This window comes from Erpetoichthys calabaricus, chromosome 2 (assembly GCF_900747795.2).
Source record: "Erpetoichthys calabaricus chromosome 2, fErpCal1.3, whole genome shotgun sequence".
Classification (NCBI taxonomy): Eukaryota; Metazoa; Chordata; class Cladistia; order Polypteriformes; family Polypteridae; genus Erpetoichthys; species Erpetoichthys calabaricus.
The window spans coordinates 129,038,502-129,060,849 of record NC_041395.2 but is presented as its reverse complement, the minus strand read 5'-3'; the positions used below and the strand labels follow the sequence as shown (position 1 = coordinate 129,060,849).

The 22,348-nt window shown below is 40.6% G+C and overlaps 1 protein-coding gene across 1 annotated transcript in view; it reads right to left on the bottom strand.

Moving 5' to 3' along the window:
• The window catches only part of plch1 (phospholipase C, eta 1), a 314,659-nt gene that overhangs the window by 28,793 nt on the left and 263,518 nt on the right, over nucleotides 1–22,348 (bottom strand). The window contains exons 13-15 of the mRNA XM_028794504.2: nucleotides 13,987–14,058; nucleotides 9,535–9,629; nucleotides 5,900–5,997 (exon numbers count right to left, since the gene is read on the bottom strand). Coding sequence (XP_028650337.1) covers nucleotides 5,900–5,997; nucleotides 9,535–9,629; nucleotides 13,987–14,058 — 265 coding nt within the window. The remainder of the gene's footprint in view (nucleotides 1–5,899; nucleotides 5,998–9,534; nucleotides 9,630–13,986; nucleotides 14,059–22,348) is intronic.

Sequence of the window (22,348 nt, the reverse complement as noted above, 5' to 3'; positions counted from 1 at the left end):
TAGGCATGTGATGCACTGCTTGTGGATTACATCCCAGACAGGTAGGTTATGTAGCACAGAGGTTAAGGCTTTGGACTTCAAACCCTGAGGCTGTGGGCTCAAATGCTGTTACTAACACTGTCTGACCATGAACAACTCACTTCACGTCTGTGCTCTAATTGGAAAGCAAAAGAAATGTAATCAATTGTATCTGAAATATTGTGTGCAGCCAAATAAGTAAATGTACCTGTGACACCATGGTGGCTATGCTACAAAATATGATTGCACACACATAAACAGGCGTCAGGACTTGTAAAAGACCTTGCAAGATAAACATGTACTTTTTGAGTAAATTCATTACAGTTCTTGTTCCTTTATTTTGACTTACATTTCAGTTTTCCCCCTTGCACATGTTTTGCTGATCTCTGCTTTCTGTTAGTGCTTCCACCCCGCTACATCTGACTACAGTTTGCATTGCACTTTAATCATTGCTGCTCTGACAACCTTTTCCATTTTGATCTAATGCACAGATTAAGAAAGTCACAACAGTAACAAGAATAAATCTGTTTTCCTTTGAAAGAACTAGAAATTTCACTGAATGATAAAAATCCTTTTAGGTCATTAATAAATCAGACATGCTATTAGTGGGAAGTACTGAAAACAGCAAGACAATACTGACAACGTTAAGCCTTATAGGAAAGGCTATCTTTCAGCCAAGCCAAATTATTAATCAATAATATGTAGTGAAGGAATTTAGAGCAAAAGTCAAGAAACAGAAAGTCAGAATGGCAAAAATAATGCAAATTAAATGTCCGATGTGCTGTTTTTAATATTGACACTCCAATTCTGTTAATTATTACAGTATTTCCGGAGAGATATTCCAGAAATAAATAGATTGAATTATACTGTAACAGGAAACCTTTACAAATTAGACAGAATTGCTCAACTCTTAATTTGAAACTTGAAAGGAGACCAAATGAAAAATATTTAGGAGTCATCATGGACTCTTTAGAGTCCACAAGCAGGCAACATACAGAGAATTGTAAGAAGGCTAATTGGATGTTCTGTTAATGACCAACCAAATTGTGTCAGGTACAAGTTGAGGGCGATTAATCCTAAAATGTGAAATGTAACAGTGAAGGTTCAACTAGAATGATGATCTCAGTTTTGATCACCAAATTGCAAAAAGGGCATAAGAGTGATGGTGAGAAATCCAAGCCACTAGACTGATTTCAGGACTGAGGGGTGAGAGCTATGAGAAAAGCAACTGAACCTCTTCAGCTTAAGAAAATTGAGATTAATTTTAAAGATTTATGTCATGTCTCTTCATAATCCGTCAGATTAGTGTCAACTGGTATTTTTAAAAGAAGTTCTTCAACAGGAGCATAGGGTCACAGGTGGGAAGCTGGTTAGTGTTAATTTTCCAGAAATGTTAGAAAGTTGTGTTTTTCACACAAAGAACCACAGATACTAGGTGGAGATAGTGGTATTTTGAGGACCTTCTACTTTCAACTTCAAAATAGTTTGAAAAATTGTGTCGAATAGGCATTGATGAGGGATTATTTTGTCATGAAATGGGTGATACACACCACAATCCCTTCCAGTTTGGAAATATTTTACTGTGGAACTGCTGAGGGTCAACTGTGAAAGCTATGTTACACCGGAACTCAGAAGCAGCTCTTTAATGCATTGAGTATACTGTCTTGAGATTGTCATACAGTATTTTAAGTGAGATGAACCAGGAAATGAGACTTAGTTAAAATAACACATAAGAGTCGTAACCACAAAAACCCAAACCTTCACCAAAACCCAAAATTAAACCGACAATAAGAGCAAAAAAAAAATTAAATACCCAGGAAGACAAATTGCCTTAGAGAAACTAATAATAGAGCAAATGCAAAGTCATTATGAGAAAACTTGCATAATTAAATGTGTGATTCCAGGGAATTCTGGGTATTATTGTCATGGAAACTCCCAAAGCAATTGCTCCTGTGATGTGCAGCCGGGACACCTTCACACTGGAAGGACTGGGGGAGGAAGCATGGCCAGAGCATTACCTCCCCTGGAGCGGTAGGTGGCAGCCCCCCTGAGCTGCAGTGGTGTCCAGCAGGGCTCAATGGGAGTTGGAGTTTGATACAGCCCTGTTGGGATCTGTGGGTGCTGCCAGGGGTGCTGCAGCTGCTGCTGACCCCTTCTCACATCAATGAGCACCTGGAGCACTTCCAGGCGCCTTATAAAAGGGGCCAGCAGACAATACTTCAGGAGCCAGAGTAGGGGAGGAGGGAGACGAAGAGGAGTGGAGGAGAAAAGAGAAAGAAAAGGAAGAGAATTGTGTTGTGCTGTGCTGTGTGCATTTGAGACTGTATTATACTTGTGAGGAACAGGGAAGGCATTTCCCACAAGAGAAAAGGAAAAATAAAATTCCTGTGTGCTTTGAAGTTGTGCCTCTGCATGTGTCTGTGTCAGGTTGGGGTGGCGGTGCCCGCCTTGGTAGTCCACACTCTGAAATGTCAGGGGTGATAGCAAAACAAAGATGCCAAATTTTCACTTTTTCAAAACACCCTGACACAACAAACAAAATTTTCAGAATCCAAAACCCTTAAACAGGTGCATGCATTATTTATCAAACGTATCAACACAGAAAATTAATAAAAATTGTCAATCACAACATTGAGCCAGAGACAATCTATTACCTTTCTACATGCAGGAACAGCAAGTAAGTTCAACTGAACTCTCAAGTCAGTCCCTACACTGCATGCAACACCAACAGGCCACTACATGAACGTTGAGCTGAATGGCCGGTTCTTGCCAATGTGTTCTTGTTGAAGATACCAATAGGCCTTGAGTTATTTTCACTACATTGTATTTAATATTAAAGCCTGGACAGGAAATAATAAGAGATTAAATTGAAGTAATATTATAGAGGATGGTTGTGTTATGAAGTGGCATATCCAAAACAGCAAAACAAGATTGCATAGATGGCAGGAGTAAATAACAGAAAAGCAAGTCATTCTTATTAAGCAGATCTGACTTTTCCCATGCTTTACTATGAGGGAATTCAAATTGTCTGATTACTGGTGAGGAAGGCAGGCTCTATTGTTGGCATGGAGCTAGACAGTTTAACATCTGTGGCAGAGCGAAGGGCGCTCAGCAGGCTCCTATCAATTATGGAGAATCCACTGCATCCACTAAATAATGTCATCTCCAGACAGAAGAGCAGCTTCAGCGACAGACTGCTGTCACTGTCCTGCTCCACAGACAGATTGAGGAGATCGTTCCTCCCCCAAACTATGCGACTCTTTAATTCCACCAGGGGGGTAAACGTTAATATTTAACATTATACATAGTTATTGTCTGTTTTTTTCACCTGTATTATTATCATTCTTTAATTTAATATTATTTATTGTATCAGTATGCTGCTGCTGAAGAATGTGAATTTCCCATTGGGATTAATAAAGTATCTATCTATCTATCTATCTATCTATCTATCTATCTATCTATCTATCTATCTACTGTCATCCACCTATTTCCTATTGCACATATCCAGTTCAGGACTGTAGGGTACCTGGCACCTCTACTGTCAGCACAATGTGCAAGGATGAAAACCAGTTCTGGACGGGGTGCTAGTCCACTGAAGGGCATATTTATACAAATACACACACTCACACAGGGCAAACACTCTACATATAATTGAATTTCTGGAGAAAAGTTTCAAGTATAACTAAAACTAAAAAGTAGAACCATATTAATCAGGTATGTGTGCTGTTGGTTACAAAATCCCCCTTGTGAGGAACAAAGTCATGAAAGACTAAGCCAGTTTTACCTTAGCTTAGCATCTGGCACCAAAAACATGCTTTAACTATCCAAAAGTGTCTTAAAAGAAATGGTTTTGTAGAGCACTTTGCTGCTGAGAAACCACTGGTGTGGAAAGGCAACAAGCAGAAGAGATCACAGTAGGTTAAAAACCATAAAACATGGATCAACAAACAGTAGCTGAAAGACATGGAGTGAGTTATGGAATGATGAGTTAAAAAAAATGTTTTTGGTTCACAAAGGCATCAGGAGGTCTGTAGCCTTCTGTGAAATACAGTGGTGGCTGTGTCATGGTCTGTGGTGATGTAGGAGATCTGGTCATGGTGAATGAATTGATGAATCCTAAACAAAATAAAATGAATTTGATCCATCATGCTGTACCCTTGATATAATATTTTATTTGAAAAAAGCACATTAACAACTCCAAATCCACTGCAGACACAACCAAGATCTACTTTGGAGGATGAAGTCTGCAGAGAAACACTAACAGCATTACAGTGGCCATCTCAAGGCCTTGGCCTCAACATAACTGTGTGGTATAGCGGGCCTACAGCTCAGATCAAAAAGGTCAGTTTTTTAAATAATCGCCACACTCACGACTTAAAGAGGGGACATGGTAGTGTGGCGAGAGCAGGCTCGTTGAAGGTTGAATGCAGCTAGTAGGAGAGCCCTGGAGGAGTGTTTGGCCAACTCTTTGGGGGAGCAGATTGAAGCGGTCGCTCCAGCTGAGCAGTTTTGAGGAGCTGGAGTGACCGGCAGAGGAGTTGACTGGCCATTGAAGGGAGCGGCAGTCGAGGAGGTTTTGAGTGTGTTGAGCCCCAGCGTGAGCTTCCTGGCCGCTGGGGAGAGAACCCAAGTCTCGGTCCAGCTAGAGCCTTACGTAGCCGGGGATCGGAAAGATACCGGACCAGAATAGGAGGGAGCTGCATTTGCTGGTAGGGCAACTCCCTTGTTGCAGGGCCTGTATGGGAGAAGCAGGGGATCCGCCAGTAGAAAGAAGAAAGCACCGGAGTTTTAAGACAAGTCTGTTTCCAGCCATTATCATTTTAAACTTGTTTTAAAAGGATGCATTTATTGGATTTTAACCTCCACAGTTCACCCGTTTTAATGGATTATTTATTTAAGAACTATTTGGACACAGTTTTTGGTTTTGATTTTAAATAAAAGAATTCTGCACTTTTTGCATATCCCCTTGCTTCGTTGTTGATGTCTTCAGTGTGTAGCTCACTGGTGACATTACCGACGGTGTCGTGTTCGAGAGCTCCCCAGAAGCCTAGATGGGAGCATGGAGTAGAACCTGCATCGTCACAAACTGCAGTTGTGTTGAATCACTTAAACAAGAAAAAGAACAAAAAGCAGCCAGAAGACCAGCGGTGGCAAATTTCTCAAGAAGCTTGGAATAATTTAACTGCATTGCATTCTGGGGGAGGACACACAGAATGATGGATTGTTTTAAAACCATAAGGCATTCTTGCTACTTTTTATTGTATTGATGCCCATTTGCTTTTATTCTAAGATAACATATACCTTTCTAAAGCAAATAAACACATACTGCCCAAATAAGTAACTTTAAACATTTTCAGTGGCCAAATAGTGGTAGTGGTACTATAAGGTATATTTGTAAATGTGCACCATATTCTGTTTTCTGTTACTGATGATTAATGACCTGAATATATGCAAGGTCTTTGAAAGCAAGTGCAATCACAAGGCCCATTATTATTATTAAAATTGCAAATTACTGTAGGGTAACTAGAAAATAATTTCTGTGCGAGTGTAGAACAGTAGGTCGTACACAATATAATGATGTAGCCTTTACAGGGCATACTATATAATTATCTCATGCACATGACTAACTAGGTCATGCGGATAATTTTGAAGGAATGAGATGGTAAATCATGCATATGATATAGTAAATGCTAGAAACAGAAGTTTTTTTCTCATGACCCCAGTGCTAGAAAAAAAGCCATTTACAAAGCAACAGTACTGGTCCACGGAGAAGCTTAAAGCCCCAAAATGAGCAGTTTATACTTTGGTTTGTCTCTGCAACAATCTAGGATCAACTTATCAAAAAAAAAACTCTTTATGTAAATAAATATTTATACATTACCTTCCTCTAGAATATCTTGAGATGCAACAGAATTTGTGAAAACTACCAATTCTGACAGATCTCTACTTAATTTTATTGTCTTCCTACGCCAGCCTGTCCTTTGGATGAGAAAAAGAAAATCATCACCTATAGATTTCCAAATTCGTAGAAAATTCAGTATTCAAATAATACTTAATTTAATACCAGCTGATTACCCAGTGGCTTTGCTCACTGAGTATAAGGGGAAAAAAACTAAAATGTAGTATTTATAAAATAAGTTTGTTAATTACCAATGTTATTTTTGAACAAATAAAGAGCATTCACAATAACATAGAAATTATATAAATATTAATTATTAAGTAGTAAAACATTTTGATAAAAGAAATTGAAGAAGATATAAGAAGAGTATAAATTATTAAACAGTCAAACATTAACATTTAAGAAGTAAAGATACATTGAGTACTACTGTAGTGGTTTCGGGCAAAGTACCTGATGACAACCTTGCAGTATGTGCCTGTAATTGAAGAGAAAAATTATTCTGAGATATGTGGATGCTGCCTTTCTGTGCTTAACGGGTAGAAGGTCCAAACAATTCCAATACTTAACATGAAGAGGTCAGTACATCTTTAGATGTAAACCCTCCATTTTCTTAAAAGAATTCATCACAAAAGCAACCTTGAATGTTGCGGGGTTTTAGTGACCCGAATTCATCTTAAGGGACAGTTTACCAAGAGAGTCCCACTTCGATAGCGCCGATTACACTTATTCGCAAAGATTTCCACTATCCCAGGAGCCGACAGGGCACTTGAAGTGTGACAAACAGTGCGAGAAGAGAGGATGCTGCCCGAAACTGTTGACCCGGAGGAAAAACCCAACATTCCGCGCCTTCCTGCGTCCACTTTGTTATTACAACCCCTCGCCGCTGAAGATGGTCTTGTCTTCACATTGTTTACAGCTCGGCGCAGTTAAAAAGTAGAAAGACGCAAAGCTGTTTTGTTCATCTCTTCTACTATCAAATACTGCGAATTAGTAAAAAGTTACAATGTGGCAGCTTTCTCTGTGAGAACGTGCCTGGTGGCGGACGGCTCAGCACTGGAGTCCAGAGAGGAGGGCTGGGAGAGGGCGACACGGGACACACTTGTATGGGATAGATTGCCGTGTTTGTGTTTACCACTTTTATGTAATTTCCATATCGCGTGGTCATACATCATTTCCGTTTCAAACACGAAAAGAATTTTATATATAGAAATTTTATTTGCTTGAGTTTGAAAATACAACCCCAATTCCAAAAACATTGGAACATTACGGAGCATACTAATGAAACAAACTAGAAGTAATTTGTAAAGTCTGTTTACTACGTACTATACTAAAAACCCTACAACATTGCTACATTATTTAATGTTTCACCTTATGATTTTAACAGTTTTTTTGGAAAATGTAACATTTACTCTCATGTCAAATCTGATGCCTGTAACAAGCTCCACAAACGTTGGGACAATCGAGTGCTTCCCACTGTGTAACATCACAATTTCTTTTAATAACACTTGTTAGGCACTGAAGACACAAGTTGGTTACATTTGGCATGCTGGATTTTCCCATTTTTCCCCTTCTTTGCTGTATTTTGCGTTTCATAATGCACCACACATTCTCAGTCAGAGATGGATCAGGACTGCTGCCAGGTCATTCAAGTATCCGCACTCTCTGCTTAAGCAGCCATGCACTTGTAATCCGGGTAGAATGTTGTTTGGCGTTATTCTGCTGGAAAACGCATGAATGTCCCTGAAAAAGACATCCTCTGGAATGCAGTACATTTTATTCCAAAATTTAAACATACTGTATATTTCTGCATTAATGGAGCCCTCAGAGATGTGTGAGTTACCCATGCCATTGGCAGAGACACAGATCCATACAATCACAGATGCTGGCTTTTGGACCTGACGCTGATAACAGCTTTTTCTGTTTGACCCAAAGAACACAATGGCTGTTTTTTTCACAAACTTTTTGAAATGTTGATCACAAAGCAGGATTCCACCATTATACAATCCATCTCAGATTAGACCAAGAGAAGTCAGCGGCACTCCTGTTTTGCATAGTAAAGACTTAACTTGCATCCGTGGATGCTGTGGCGAGTGGAGTTGGCTGACAAAGGTTAACTGAAGTATTGCTCAGCATATGTTGTGATAGCCATTACAGGCCCATGATGGTTTTAATACAGTGACGTCTGAGACATCGAAGATCACAAGCATTCAGAAGTGGTTTTCGGCCTTGCTCTTTAGGCACTGAGCTTTGACTGGATCCTTTGAAACTTTTAAATAAGTTGTGTACTGTAGAGGGTGAAATGTCCATAATCCTACCAATTTGCCTTAGGACAACTATGTTGTCAGTGCACTGGATTATTCACCAATGCATCTGTTGGCAAATTTGTGAGCCTGGACCCTTCCATGCTCTTGAAGATCTAAATTATTTTGGATGCTACTTACTGTGTATACTATAACATGATTGCCTCCCCTGATTAACATTGTCTGTTTCACATCATGTTGTTATTTCAACTTATTACATCATTGTTAGTCCTAAATTACCCCTGTACCAGCTTTTTTGGAACATGTAGGCATCAGTTTTTAGAATAAATGTGTATCTTCAAAAAACAATGTTTTTGATTAAGTGAAACGTAAAATAACTTGTCTTTATATTGTTTTTGGTTGAAGACAGCTCAAAGCAAATTTACAAATCACTCCATTTTGTTTTCGTTAGCAATTTCCATGCTGTCCCAAATTTTTAAGGATTGGGGTTGCAGTTTACAGCGACCTTTATTTTCAGTGCATGTTAACTGTACAGAATTTTCATCAAGGTTGTTCTAATAGTGAAGATTTCCATTACATTTTGTTGTATTTAGACTAGTTTGATTTGATGACTTTGCTAGTACTGTACTAAATTAAATCTCTCATATTTTGTGTATACTATAACCCTATAATGCAGAGAAAAAAAAATGATAAGATAGAGTTAATTGTTTACACTGTCTGAAGGTAATATAAGATAGCTATTCTACTTGTAAAAGGGCAGCAGACACTGCATGTGGAGTTAGCACTGAGGCCATTCCGTTCTCTCTCATTAGCTAGCTATGCAATGGTGATCAATTGCAAGTGCTGCTCTAAGCAATCATAAAGACATTTTCCACTAAAAATAATACTGTCATATACAAGACAAACCATTAGCCAGAACTGTATTTAATTTGATACCCAGCTTTATATCCAACCAATCTATCTACTGCATCTGTCTATCTCAGCATAATGTACAAGTGCAGGCTGACAAAGAGATATGTGAAAGGGATTAAAGAACATGCTAGGTAAAGCGATTAATTTAATATTACAATAGCAAAACTGTTTTACAGATTTATTGATAATGTCTTTCAAATTATTAATTGTGATGGCATGCCTTTCTTACTTTGTTTTATAAAGCTTAACTGAAAATTTTCTTAATACCAAATAAAATATTGTAATCTGTATGTATGATGTCCCAGATGATAGCAGGGACAACACAGCCAAAGTCCTCTCTCCTGGCGGCAGTAGAAACGACTTCTGTTATGGCTGACCTAGCTAACAGTGTACTGAAATGTTTACAGCAAAACTACGGTGCAGAACATCTTCAAGGGAGCAAACCTGTGAAGTGCTGATGATTCTTTCCCTGTGACATCATGCGGCGCTGCCTCTTCTCCTTCCGTACTCTGAGACTTGGATCTGGATTTGCCATTTTTCTGTGAAAAGGGAAAAAATAAAGCAGTTCACAGACCAATCACATAACATATATAATGTATTATAATTCTGATGATAGTGTTATAGAATATCACCTAGGTAGTTGCATTATCTTCATTTTTGGCAAATTTGTATTTGGGTCACAACAGCTTTACAGCTGTGACATTTCTGAAAAGGCAGCATTTATACAAAAGGAAAGTGTATGAAATAGTTTGACAGTCCCCTAATGCCACTATTATTGGTAAAGCTGGTATTGATCGATGGTGGATTTTTTTTTTTTACACTTAAAATGTGTCATTTGGCAACACTCCTAATTACAGGGCTACTAATAAATGTTGTAATGATAGCTTATTAAAGCGTAATAGATCACTACTGAACATGTTGCTAAAGATACAATTAAGCTATATTTTCTGAATAAGAAAGGAAATTAAAAAAACATTTGCACCAGAGGTGTAACCACCCTGATTGATCCCAATCAGTTTAAAGGATAGTGGGTTTGTTTTATTTATCTTTGAAATACATGTTTTTAAAATAACACTATATATCCTTAAGAAAATTTCTTTAACTGCTGCATAGCCAAAGTGTGTATGAGAGAAAGAGAGGGGTTAGGGGCAGAGAAAGGGCTTATGGGAATCATACCTGTTTACATCTAAACCTTACACCTCACTTTCTTTATGCATCCTGTTGCCCTTGTTCATCTGACACTCTAGCTTTCTTGTGGACGCCAGGTGACATTAGGCCCGGACATGGCCACTGTATGCTCTGTCACATACTTAAACATACTTAAATGAAAGCATCATTCAGTTTTGCAGATTAATTTTGCTTGTGATGCTTAATTAATTGATTGTTTTATTCTGCTTCAGATATGACTATAACTGTATTTTTTGTGATTATGCCTTCATTATGTACAGTCAGTCAGTGTCCAACCCACTATATCCTAACACATTATGTACAGTTTGGTTATAATGTATGTAAATTAGAAGTTACTGTATAAACTTATTGCACTTAATGTTCATATCATTGTACAAATCAGCTGTCATGTACAAGGTATTAATATATAAGGAGTATACAAGGGAGGTGGTAAATCTGGTAACATGGTGCAAAGACAACAATCTCTTCTTAAATGTTAGTAAAACAAAATGGATCATTAACGATCCATGGAAAAGGAATAAGCAGCAGCGCAGCACACACCACTGTACTTTGGTAAGGAGAGGAGAATAAAAATCTTTAAATTTCTTGGCCTATATATTAGTGAGGCTCTTACTTGGTCCCACAACACTGTTCAACTGTTTAGAAATCTTAACATCATTTGTACTTCCTGAAGAGGCAAAGAAATTTGGCATGCCAACCAGAATCCTTGTTAGCTTTTATAGGGGTACTGTTGAGAGCATTCTTACCAATGCCATCACAGTCTGCTTTGGTAATTGCTCAGCCAGCACAGAACCACAAAGTCCCACAGTCGGTGGTCCGGACTGCCCAAATCATTTCAGGGAGAGCTCTTCTATCCTTGGATGACATTGACCGTGCCAGAGTCATCAGGAGCGTTCACAGGATTATGAAGGACAGCACCCAACCTCAACACAGTCTATTTACACTCCTACAATCAGGCAGTTGCTATAGGAGTGTGAAATCAAGGACTACAAGACTATGGAACAGTTTTTATCTGCAGGCAATTAAACCTGTGAATGATTACCTCTACCCCTCACATGGCACATAGATGCAGCAGTAGTTTACCTGTTCTAGTCACCTTTTAAATTATGATATCTGCATTATATCTTTTTTTGGATTATACAATATGTTTTAATCTTGCTATCTGATTTATATATTTACATAGTGAGTGTTGTTTTTCCACAATATATTCTTACAAGGCAGTTTTATTTGTTTTTTCTTATCTATTGTCTGTTGTGTTATTAACACATTAATCGCATTGTCTTGCCTGTAATGCTGGTGGCTGGAAGAGCATGTAGTGTATGAGTTTTATTGAACAGTGTTTGACTGACTGTTTACTGTGTATATGACAATAAATTCTCATCTTATTAATTAACCTGTTGTGGTAATGTGCATCAGTGGTTTGTGGCAGCACACAATTTTGTTATAAAAACACTGCAACTCAGTATTTGAGGGTGTGGGTGCACACCATTGGAAAGTCTTGCAGTCGCGGGGACATTTGCTGCTGAATTTGCTGTTTGAGTCCTCATTGTCCTAGACCACCCTCTGTACATGACTATCGATGTCCTGGGAAGAAATGAATGCCAAGGATGCAGGCACCTAAGGGCATCACACCTGTATATTAACTTTATTAAGACTGGCTTAATCCAATTCAAGGCCACTGTAGGCCTGTAGACTATCCTGGCAGCAATGAACACGGTAAAGCCTTAGACAGAGCAGAAGTACATCACAGTGCCAACCCATGCAGACCCACACTTACATTAAAGCAGGGGCCTATTTTGAATTGCCAAATAACCTAATGAAAACTGTTAGGAGTGTGGGAGAAGAAAAATGGAGTATCTACAGTAAAACATGTGCAGATGTTGGAGAACATGCAACCTTCAGCATGAGATTCAAATCCAGAATGATTTATTGTGTTATGCCTGGCAGAAATTACCACATGAAAAATAATCACTTCACTGTAAGGTGGTAAGAAGTATATTTACGTAATCACCAGCATAAAGTAGAGGGCTGCTTATCTCCACACCCCATTTTTAAATATCTCAGCCTCTTCGTACATACGCTACGCTTCAATGTCAGCTGAGTTTCAGACCTTCAGATAATACATGGATGATAAGGACCTTTCTGTTGTTGCTTATTTGTTTGTTTTTTAATAATAATAATAATACCTTTTATTTATTTGTAGGCACCTTTCTAAACACTCAAGGACACCGAACAATAGATAAAACACAGATTATAAACAAAACTAAAATACAACAATTAAAATCAGACAGAGCAATTGTAATCAAAGAGAAAAAGCTTAAACAAGTGAGTTTTAAGTTTATATTTGAAAAGTGAAAATGTTTAAATATATCTAAGCTCAAATGGTAGTGAGTTCCAGAGCTGGGGAGCAGAGCAACTGTTTTTTTTAAGTTGCTAGTTAATTTGTGTTCAGAGGAGACAACTGAGGCCTAGTGTGATCAGTCAGAAATCAGAAGTCACTACTTTTGCAAAAGAGAGAGAGAGAGATTGGCAATAAAAATTGATTTCAGACAATGGGAGTATTAAATGTTATGACAGACTAATGAAAACTGGACTGAAGCCAGAATTGCTGCCAGGAAGGAAAAAATATATGACAAAAGATAGAGAGCAGACAGCCGGTATGGCATCATACCTATTGTTTACTACTCTATGTCTGTTAGAGCATTTTGTTATCCATTTATTAGTAACCCAGCAGGCAGCAGCTCAACAGCCTCTTTGGTTAATGACAATTTCTTTCCATACTTGAAACTGCTTTTCAGCATCTTTTTGGATGATAGCCATTCATCTGGCTTTCAGTCTCTTTCTCTTCATTTTTTTCTTTCCATGTTTCCAAGCATCAGTTATTACTCCAATTAGTTTTCTTGTCAGATTCCATTAGTTTATTTTGCAGGTATGGTTACCAATAAGCTCAAGTTGGACGTTTGGGAGAAAAAGTCAGAGAGGCGAGATTGCGTTGGTTTGGACATGTGCAGAGGAGAGATGCTGAGTATATTGGCAGAAGGATGCTAAGGATAGAGCTGCCAGGGAAGAGGAAAAGAAGAAGGCCTAAGAGGAGGTTTAGGGATGTGGTGAGAGAGGATATGCAGGTGATGGGTGTAACAGAGCAAGATGCAGAGGACAGAAAGATATGGAAGAAGATGATCCGCTGTGGCAACCCCTAACGGGAGCAGACGAAAAAAGAAGAAGAAGAAGGTTACCAATAAGACTGGTAACCAAGAGAGTGCTAAGGTAGTGTGTTGATTAGCCTTAAGATTAAGTTGTCTACAGCACATAGTAAAGTTACAGAAAAAAATAGTATATATATAATTTAAAAAAAAAAACGAATGAAAATGAATGACAAGAAAAATTAATGTAGGAATATCCATTAATAGAAATAACATCTTTTACTATTTATAATATTTTATATAATGCTCAGCAAAACTATTCATTATAAATAACATCTGTGATATTTATCAATAGTATATATAAATAAAATCTTTTATGTATGTCTATAATATTTATACAGTACCTTTCATATCACTTTTTAAAATCTATTTATAATAATTTATACAGTGCCTTTCATTCCTATCTTTTAAATTATAAACACTACCGTTATTCCAGGGCTATATACCCCTAGCTGTGCTAAATGAACCCCCAAACTTTGAATTAAACCCCCATAAATGCACTTGCCTTATGTTTGGAGAAGCTGCTAATTAGGGAGCGACTGTGAGATTTCTTCCCGCTTTCTTTGAGGTGTGAATTCTGTCAAATGAAAGACAAAGGAAAAATAATAAGCATTTAAAAACTCCTAATACAATTCTTTTATCAAAAAGAGCTCTTGATTATTTGATGTTAATTTATTTATGAAACTCCAGATGTCGAATGCTCTTTTTTTTTCTCTCCAATTGTCAAATGTAGCGTGCATTAATTACTGTCAACTTGACAGGAAAAACAAAAGTCCCCATAAAGTAGCTCCTAAAAAGCTGCTGATGTGTAATTGTTACTACTTATTAACAGGTTTTTACAAGAGTCGGTCATCTGGTGTCTGCATGTATTCACTGTGGAATCAAGACTCATAAATAAAGTGAAATGTAAGTTGGAATTCATTGTGGCAAATATAATAGCATAAATATATATTTGTGAGTGGTTTATGTAACTCAGAATAGCAAAAGCAGCCTTGTTTCCTGATTTTTCCTCACCAACCAAATGAATTTACTTGGAAATGGAAGGGGGTGATTTTTCATGTCAGAAAGGCTATAACTCAAGGGACTGTGATGGTGAATCAATTTTGCCATTATTATTATATATTGCAGACTCAGGACCAAAGTAGCTAGGTAGAGGCAAAATCAGATAAAACTATAGAAATACCGTAAGTGAAGAATGATTTAGCTTAGTTAGAAATAATTTTTTTTGTTTGTTTTTTAACCCCTTCATGAACCCCATTTTTTTTCTGCTCACTGCAGAGGAAATATGTTCATTTTGAAAAAGAACAGGAGGTACAAATATATGTATAACAACACATGTGAAAAATTAACCCTCACTTTCTTTGTATTATATACTGATTCTTACAATATATTATTCATAATAATTAGACTTTTTGTAGCTGATGTTGCAACTCACATAAAACTGGTTTGTACCCAGGGAGATTCAGCTTCATCATTACCAATCCTCCTGCACACCCTTGCCCACCCCCTGCTTTTTCCTTATTATGGTATATGGAGAGGTAGAACTCATTCTGAGGAAATCTAGTCAAGGCTGAAGCCAAGCCAGGAAGGGACTCTGGTTTAATCTTGTACCAGATTTGACAGCGATTTAATTTTAGTTTTAAACATCCATCCATTTTCCAACCCGCTGAATCCGAACACAGGGTCACGGGGGTCTGCTGGAGCCAATCCCAGCCAACACAGGGCACAAGGCAGGGAACCAATCCCAGGCAGGGTGCCAACCCACCGCAGGACACACACAAACACACCCACACACCAAGCACACACTAGGGCCAATTTTAGAATCGCCAATCCACCTAACCTGCATGTCTTTGGACCGTGGGAGGAAACCAAAGCACCCGGAGGAAACCCGCGTAGACATGGCGAGAACATGCAAACTCCACGCAGGGAGGACCCGGGAAGCGAACCCAGGTCCCCAGGTCTCCCAACTGCGAGGCAGCAGCGCTACCCACTACGCCACCGTGCCGCCCTAGTTTTAAACATTTTTTTTTAATTTTAAAGTTTTAAACATTAGCCTTTTTGTACTGAGGCAGATGGAAATGTATCAAAAGTATAGCAGTATGCAACTGCTACCCACTTGTCTGCTTTATAAAATGTTGTTTGCACATAGGATGCTGTCATTGAATGAGCATCACACTTGGTAATGGTGCATGTCCTTAAAAAGTGTCTAATAAGTGAATATCATATTTTATGTAAAGTTAAATACAGTAAAATAAAACCTCAGTTAATCTATCTATCAATTAATTTTTGAACCTGCTTATCCAGTTCATGGCCAGAATTATCATAGCTATGTGATAGACAGTTTCATTAACATGTTTTATATGTTAAGGGATATGTGGTCCCCGTCTGCTTATAAAGAACAGCCATTATCCCCGTGCCTTAGAAAACAAAAGCAGATTGACTGACTGACTACAGGCCGGAGGCACTCACTCCAGTCATGATGAATTGTTTTGAGAGACTGGCCATTTTGCCTATCATCACAATTGGCCCCATGAAGATCCCATCTCCCTTACATTTCATAACATCTTGACATGTCTAGATGACTAAAACAGTTTTCTATAGTCCTGTTTATAGACAGCTAGAGCTCAGCATTTCACAGTTATACCAGAAAGGCTGACACAAAACTTCTCAGTTTAGATCTCAACACCTCATTCTACAACTAGATGTTAGACTTCCTAACCAACAGATCTCAGCATGTACAGATTCGCAGGATCACATACTCCATGCTGACCCTCAACACAGACAATCCACAGGGTACTGTGTTGAACCCTCTTCTATACATTTTGTTCATCTCTGACTATGCGGACAGATACAGCTCCAACTCCGTCATCACATTTGCTGATAACCCCACCATCACTGGCCCGATCACCAACGATGGTGAGATGGCTTACAGAGAAGAGGTTTGCCTGCTGACTCTGTGATGCCAGGACAACAATCTCACCTTAAATGTCAGCAAAACCAAGAAACTGATCAAAGGCTTCAAGAAGCAGAAGGCAGACTACACTTCAATCTATATAGCGGAGGAATGCTGTTGAAAGGGAGAGCAGGTTTAAATTTCTTGGAGGGACCTTAACCGATGAGCTGAAGTGGACACACCAGTGCCTCGGAAACACTCAAAAGATCCTCTTCTTCAACAGACTATGTTGGTTGTTATGCATACATTTATTTTTAATTGAATTTTTATTATATTTTATTGTATTTTTGTCAACTGTTCTGAGGAGAAGGGTGGCACAGTGGTGCAGTGGTAGCACTGCCGCCTTGCAGTAAGGAGACCTGGGTTCACTTTCCGGGTCCTCCCTGCATGGAGTTGGCATGTTCTCGCCATGTCTACGCGGGTTTCCTCCGGGTGCTTTGGTTTCCTCCCACGGTCCAAAGACATGCAGGTTAGGTGCATTGGCGATCCTAAATTGTCCCTGGTGTGTGCTTGGTGTGTGGGGGTGTGTGTCCTTGCGGTGCACTGGCACCCTGCCTGGGATTTGCTACTGCCTTGTGCCAGCAGACTCCCGTGGCCCTGTGTTAGGAAATAGCGGGTTGGACAATAATTGACTGACTGACTGTTCTGAGGAGACATGCAAGTAAGAATTTCATTGTACTATATTCACATGAGAATAAACTTGATTTGATTTGACATTGAAATAAAATCATCCATCCATACATCCTCTTCCGCTTATCCGAGATCAGGTTGCGAGGGCAGCAGCTTGAGCAGAGATGCCCAGACTTTCCCCTCCCCAGCCACTTCTTCTAGCTCTTCTGGGAGAATTCCAAGGCATTCCCAGGCCAGCCGAGAGACATAGTCCCTCCAGCGTGTCCTGGGTCTTCCCCGGTCCTCCTTCCGGTTAGACGTGCCCGGAACACCTCACCAGGGAGGCGTCCTGGAGGCATCCTGATCAGATGCCTGAGTCACCTCATCCGACTCCTCTCGATGCGGAGGAGCAGTGGCTGTACTCTGAGCCCCTCCTGAATGACTGAGCTTCTCACCCTATCTTTAAGGGAAAGCCCAGACACCCCACGGAGGAAACTCATTTCAGCCGCTTGTATTCATGATCTTGTTCTTTCGGTCACTACCCATAGCTCATGACCATAGGTGATGGTAGGAACGTAGATCGACTGGTAAATTGAGAGCTTTGCCTTGCGGCTCAGCTCCTTTTTCACCATGACAGACCAATGCAGAGCCCGCATCACTGCGGATGCCGCAACCAATCTGCCTGTCGATCTCCCGCTCTATTCTTCCCTCACTCGTGAACAAGACCTTGAGATACTTGAACTCCTCCACTTGGGGCAGGATCTCGCTCCCAACCCTGAGAGGGTATTCCACCCTTTTTCAGCAGAGGACCATGGTCTCGGATTTGGAGGTGCTGATTCCCATCCCAGCTGCTTCACACTCAGCTGCGAACCGATCCAGAGAGACCTGAAGATCACGGCCTGATGAAGCAAACAGGACAACATCATCTGCAAAAAGCAGTGACCCAATCCTGAGTCCACCAAACTGGACCCCCTCAACGCCCTGGCTGCGCCTAGAAATTCTGTCTATAAAAATTCTGAACAGAATCGGTGACAAAGGGCAGCCCTGGCGGAGTCCAACTCTCACTGGAAACAGGTTTGACTTACTGATGGCAATGCGGACGAAGCTCTGACACCAATCGTACAGGGATCGAACAGCCCTTATCAGGGGTCCGGTACCCCATACTCTTGGAGTACCCCCCACAGAATTCCCCAAGGGACACGGTCGAACGCCTTTTCCAAGTCCACAAAACACATGTAGACTGGTTGGGCAAACTTCCATGCACCCTCCAGGACCCTGCTAAGAGTGTAGAGCTGGTCCACTGTTCCACGACCTGGACGAAAACCACACTGTTCCTCCTGAATTCGAGGTTCGACTATCCGACAGACCCTCCTCTCCAGGACCCTGAATAGACTTTTCCAGGGAGGCTGAGGAGTGTGATCCCTCTGTAGTTGGAACACACCCTCCGGTCCCCCTTCTTAAAGTGGGGGACCACCACCCCAGTCTGCCAATCCAGAGGCACTGTCCCTGATGTCCATGCGATGTTGCAGAGGCGTGTCAACCAAGACAGTCCTACAACATCCAGAGCCTTGAGGAACTCCGGGCGTATCTCATCCACCCCCGGGGCCCTGCCACCAAGGAGTTTTTTGACCACCTCCGTGACCTCAGTCCCAGAGATGGGGGAGCCCACCTCCGAGTCCCCAGGCTCTGCTTCCTCATTGGAAGGCATGTTAGTGGGATTGAGGCGGTCTTCGAAGTACTCCCCCCACCGACCGACAGCGTCCTGAGTCGAGGTCAGCAGTGCACCATCCCCACCATATACAGTGTTGACATTGCACTGCTTCCCCCTCCTGAGACGCTGGATGGTGGACCAGAATCTCCTCGAAGCCGTCCGAAAGTCGTTCTCCATGGCCTCCCTAAACTCCTCCCACGCCCGAGTTTTTGCCTCAGCAACCACTAAAGCCGCATTCCGCTTGGCCTGCCGGTACCTATCAGCTGCCTCCAGAGTCCCACAGGACAAAAGGGTCCTGTAGGACTCCTTCTTCAGCTTGACGGCATCCCTCACCACCGGTGTTCACCAATGGGTTCGGGGATTGCCGCCACGACAGGCACCGACCACCTTACAGCCACAATAGAGGCACGGAACATGGCCCATTCGGACTCAATGTCCCCCACCTCCCTCGGGATGTGGTCGAAGTTCTGCCAGAGGTGGGAGCTGAAGCTACTTCTGACAGGGGACTCTGCCAGACGTTCCCAGCAGTCCCTCACAACACGTTTGGGCCTACCAGGCCTGACCGGCATCCTCCCCCACCATCGAAGCCTACTCACCACCAGGTGGTGATCAGTTAACAGCTCCGCCCCTCTCTTCACCCAAGTGTCCAAGACATGTGGCCACAGGTACGGTGACATGACCACAAAGTCGATCATCGAACTGAGGCCTAGGGTGTCCTGGTGTCAAGTGCACATATGAACACCCCTATGCTTGAACAAGGTGTTCGTTATGGACAATCCGTGACGAGTACAGAAGTCCAATAACAAAACACGCTCGGGTTCAGATCATGGGGGCCATTCCTCCTAATCACGCCCTTCCAGGTCTCACTGTCATTGCCCACGTGAGCACTGAAGTCTCCCAGCAGAACAAAGGAGTCTCCAGAAGGTATGTCCTCTAGAACCCCCTCCAGGGACTCCAAAAAGGGTGGGTACTCCAAACTGCTGTTCGGCGCATACGCACAAACAACAGTTAGGACCCATCCCCCCACCTGAAGGCGGAGGTAGGCTACCCTCTCGTCCACTGGGGTAAACCCCAATGAACAGGCTCCAAGTCGGGGGGCAATAAGTATGCCCACACCCGCTCGGCACCTCTCACCGGGGGCAACTCCAGAGTGGTAGAGAGTCCAGCCCCTCTCAAGGAGATTGGTTCCAGAGTCCAAGCTATGCATCGAGGTGAGCCCGACTATATCTAGCCGGAACCTCTCAACCTTGCACACTAGCTCAGGCTCCTTCTCCTTCAGAGAGGTGACATTCCACGTCCCAAGAGCCAGCTCCTGTAGCCGAGGATCGGACCAGCAAGGTCCCACCTTCGGCCACCACCCAACTCACATTGCACCCGACCTCCTTGGCCTCTCCCATAGGTGGTGAGCCCATGGGAAGGGGTACCCACGTTGCCTCTTCGGGCTGTGCCCGGCCGAGCCCCATGGGTGCAGGCCCGGCCACCAGGCGCTCGCCATCGAGCCCCACCTCCAGGCTGAAATAAAATTGTAATATTAAATATCATTTTTACTAGATAACATCACCTTTTTAACACTGATTACTTTTTGTATTCAGCACTAGGTGCTGATTAATTGGTAATTGTTCTAACATTTTAGCTTTCTCTGATTATTTACTTTACACTATTTCATTCATTTAGAGATTTCTATAGCTTGAGCAGTTTGCTTGCTACAGAGAACATCGCCTGATCACTTACTGCTGCAAACAGCACTAGTTTAACAGACCTCCAACAAACAGTCAGCCATGCTCCATAATTGCCAGTTGCCATCACCTTCCACTGGCATTGCAGCTCTCATGCTACTACTTTAGATTGTAATTTGAGCTGTAAAAGCTAACAGGGAGTTCAAAGTGCGGTATCCCAACAGATAGTAGGTAAGCATTCAACCTTACATGGTTATTTGCTGCTGAGTGAGTAGTGTGGTTAACAAATAATTCCATTCAACTCAATCTATGTTTTTTTATACATTTAAAGATGCTAAGACTTCTGGGAGCTTTGTGGTCTCTTGGTTAAATATTACTTTGAATATAGTTTTGATAGTGATTGAATAGCCATTACAAATCTTATCTGATCTTGTGAAGTAGCTGAAAGAACTACTTTGTATATTCTGCTTGCCAGAACTTTGGCCAGAATCTCAACAGAAAGGAAGTCAATATGAAAATTAGTCTGTATAATGTATTTTTTGCAAAGATATTTATTTTAATGGAAATTTAGACCTACCATAATGTTTTAGAATGCAGCTTTGACACTTTGGTTTTGATAAACACAGGTAGCATTAACAGGCCTAATTTTTTTCAGTGTTTTCCTGATAGATAAAGTATCTGGGCCAGCTATTTGACAGCTTTTCTGCTCTGCAGATATTTAACTACACCCAGGGTCTTGGAGAGTACTGAAGGTTTATCCTGCTGTAATAACTAAAGCTGTGGCATTTCTGTTTAATTAGATCTTTTTAGCTAGAGCATCATTTTCATTACATGACAGTATTGTTTATAAATGTTGCCTATTTCTGTGTTCCATAACTTTGATTCCATCTACACAGGTAATTTCTGTGATAGCACTGCAGACTTTTTTATTATGTATTGGATGGTCTCATCTTATTAATTATTCCTCAGAATTAAAAGAATGACATGATTCGGATAATATTTGCTCTGTTTCTCTTGTGTTTAATAAATTTCGCCCTGGTTTGCAAAGCCAGTTTTATATTAGACAAGCTCAGCTGTGAGAATTCTTGCATATTCACCACTGGTTTTGAAGATGTGACTAATTAATTCTGTTGTCCTCCTGATTTGCAAATTATTTTGGCATGAAATTTAAAAGACTTTTTTGTTCCCTTGGATATGCTTTAAGCATATTTAATAAAGTTACAGCAGTTATTCCTGGAAATAAATTAGTTTAAGTAAATTTACACATTTAGTAAAATCTACCTCTGCAGAATAAAATGCATTACATTGACAGTTGCAAGGTGAATTAGTAGTGCTTGACTGTAAAGGTTCCAAGATGAGTGGAGTATGGTCAGAAGTAACAATGTCATGTAAATGTAAAACTAACAATGGTGTGTCAAATGCCTAGATTATTTGGACGGTGGCAAATTGTTATTGACAATTAATAGGTAACTCTGATGCACTTGAAGAAAGAAGTAATGCCTTCAATTTGAGCTAAAAAATCTCCCAAGGTCTATCAGTTGAAAATTCTTTAAAATGTGTAAAATTGATGGCACAGTGTGTTTACAGTTACGATGTACAAATTTAAAATCCCCTGCCATTATATGCTTGTGACCATACATGTTTGGGACTAAAGAGTAAAAATCAGCAATCAATTTCTTGTCATTCAATTTTGGCACATATAAGTTTGCCAGAATTAGTCTAGTTTAACTCCAGAGCTCTTTAGATTCACCAAATGATACTTCTTTATGAATATTTCTACTCCTCTAGTTTTTTGTGATATGCGAGATGAAATACCTCTCCAACCCATAGCTGGAGACTATATACTGTATATAGACTAGATTGATCTTTAATATTTGACAGGATCTGCTATAAAAAAATTGACATTAATGAGCTAATA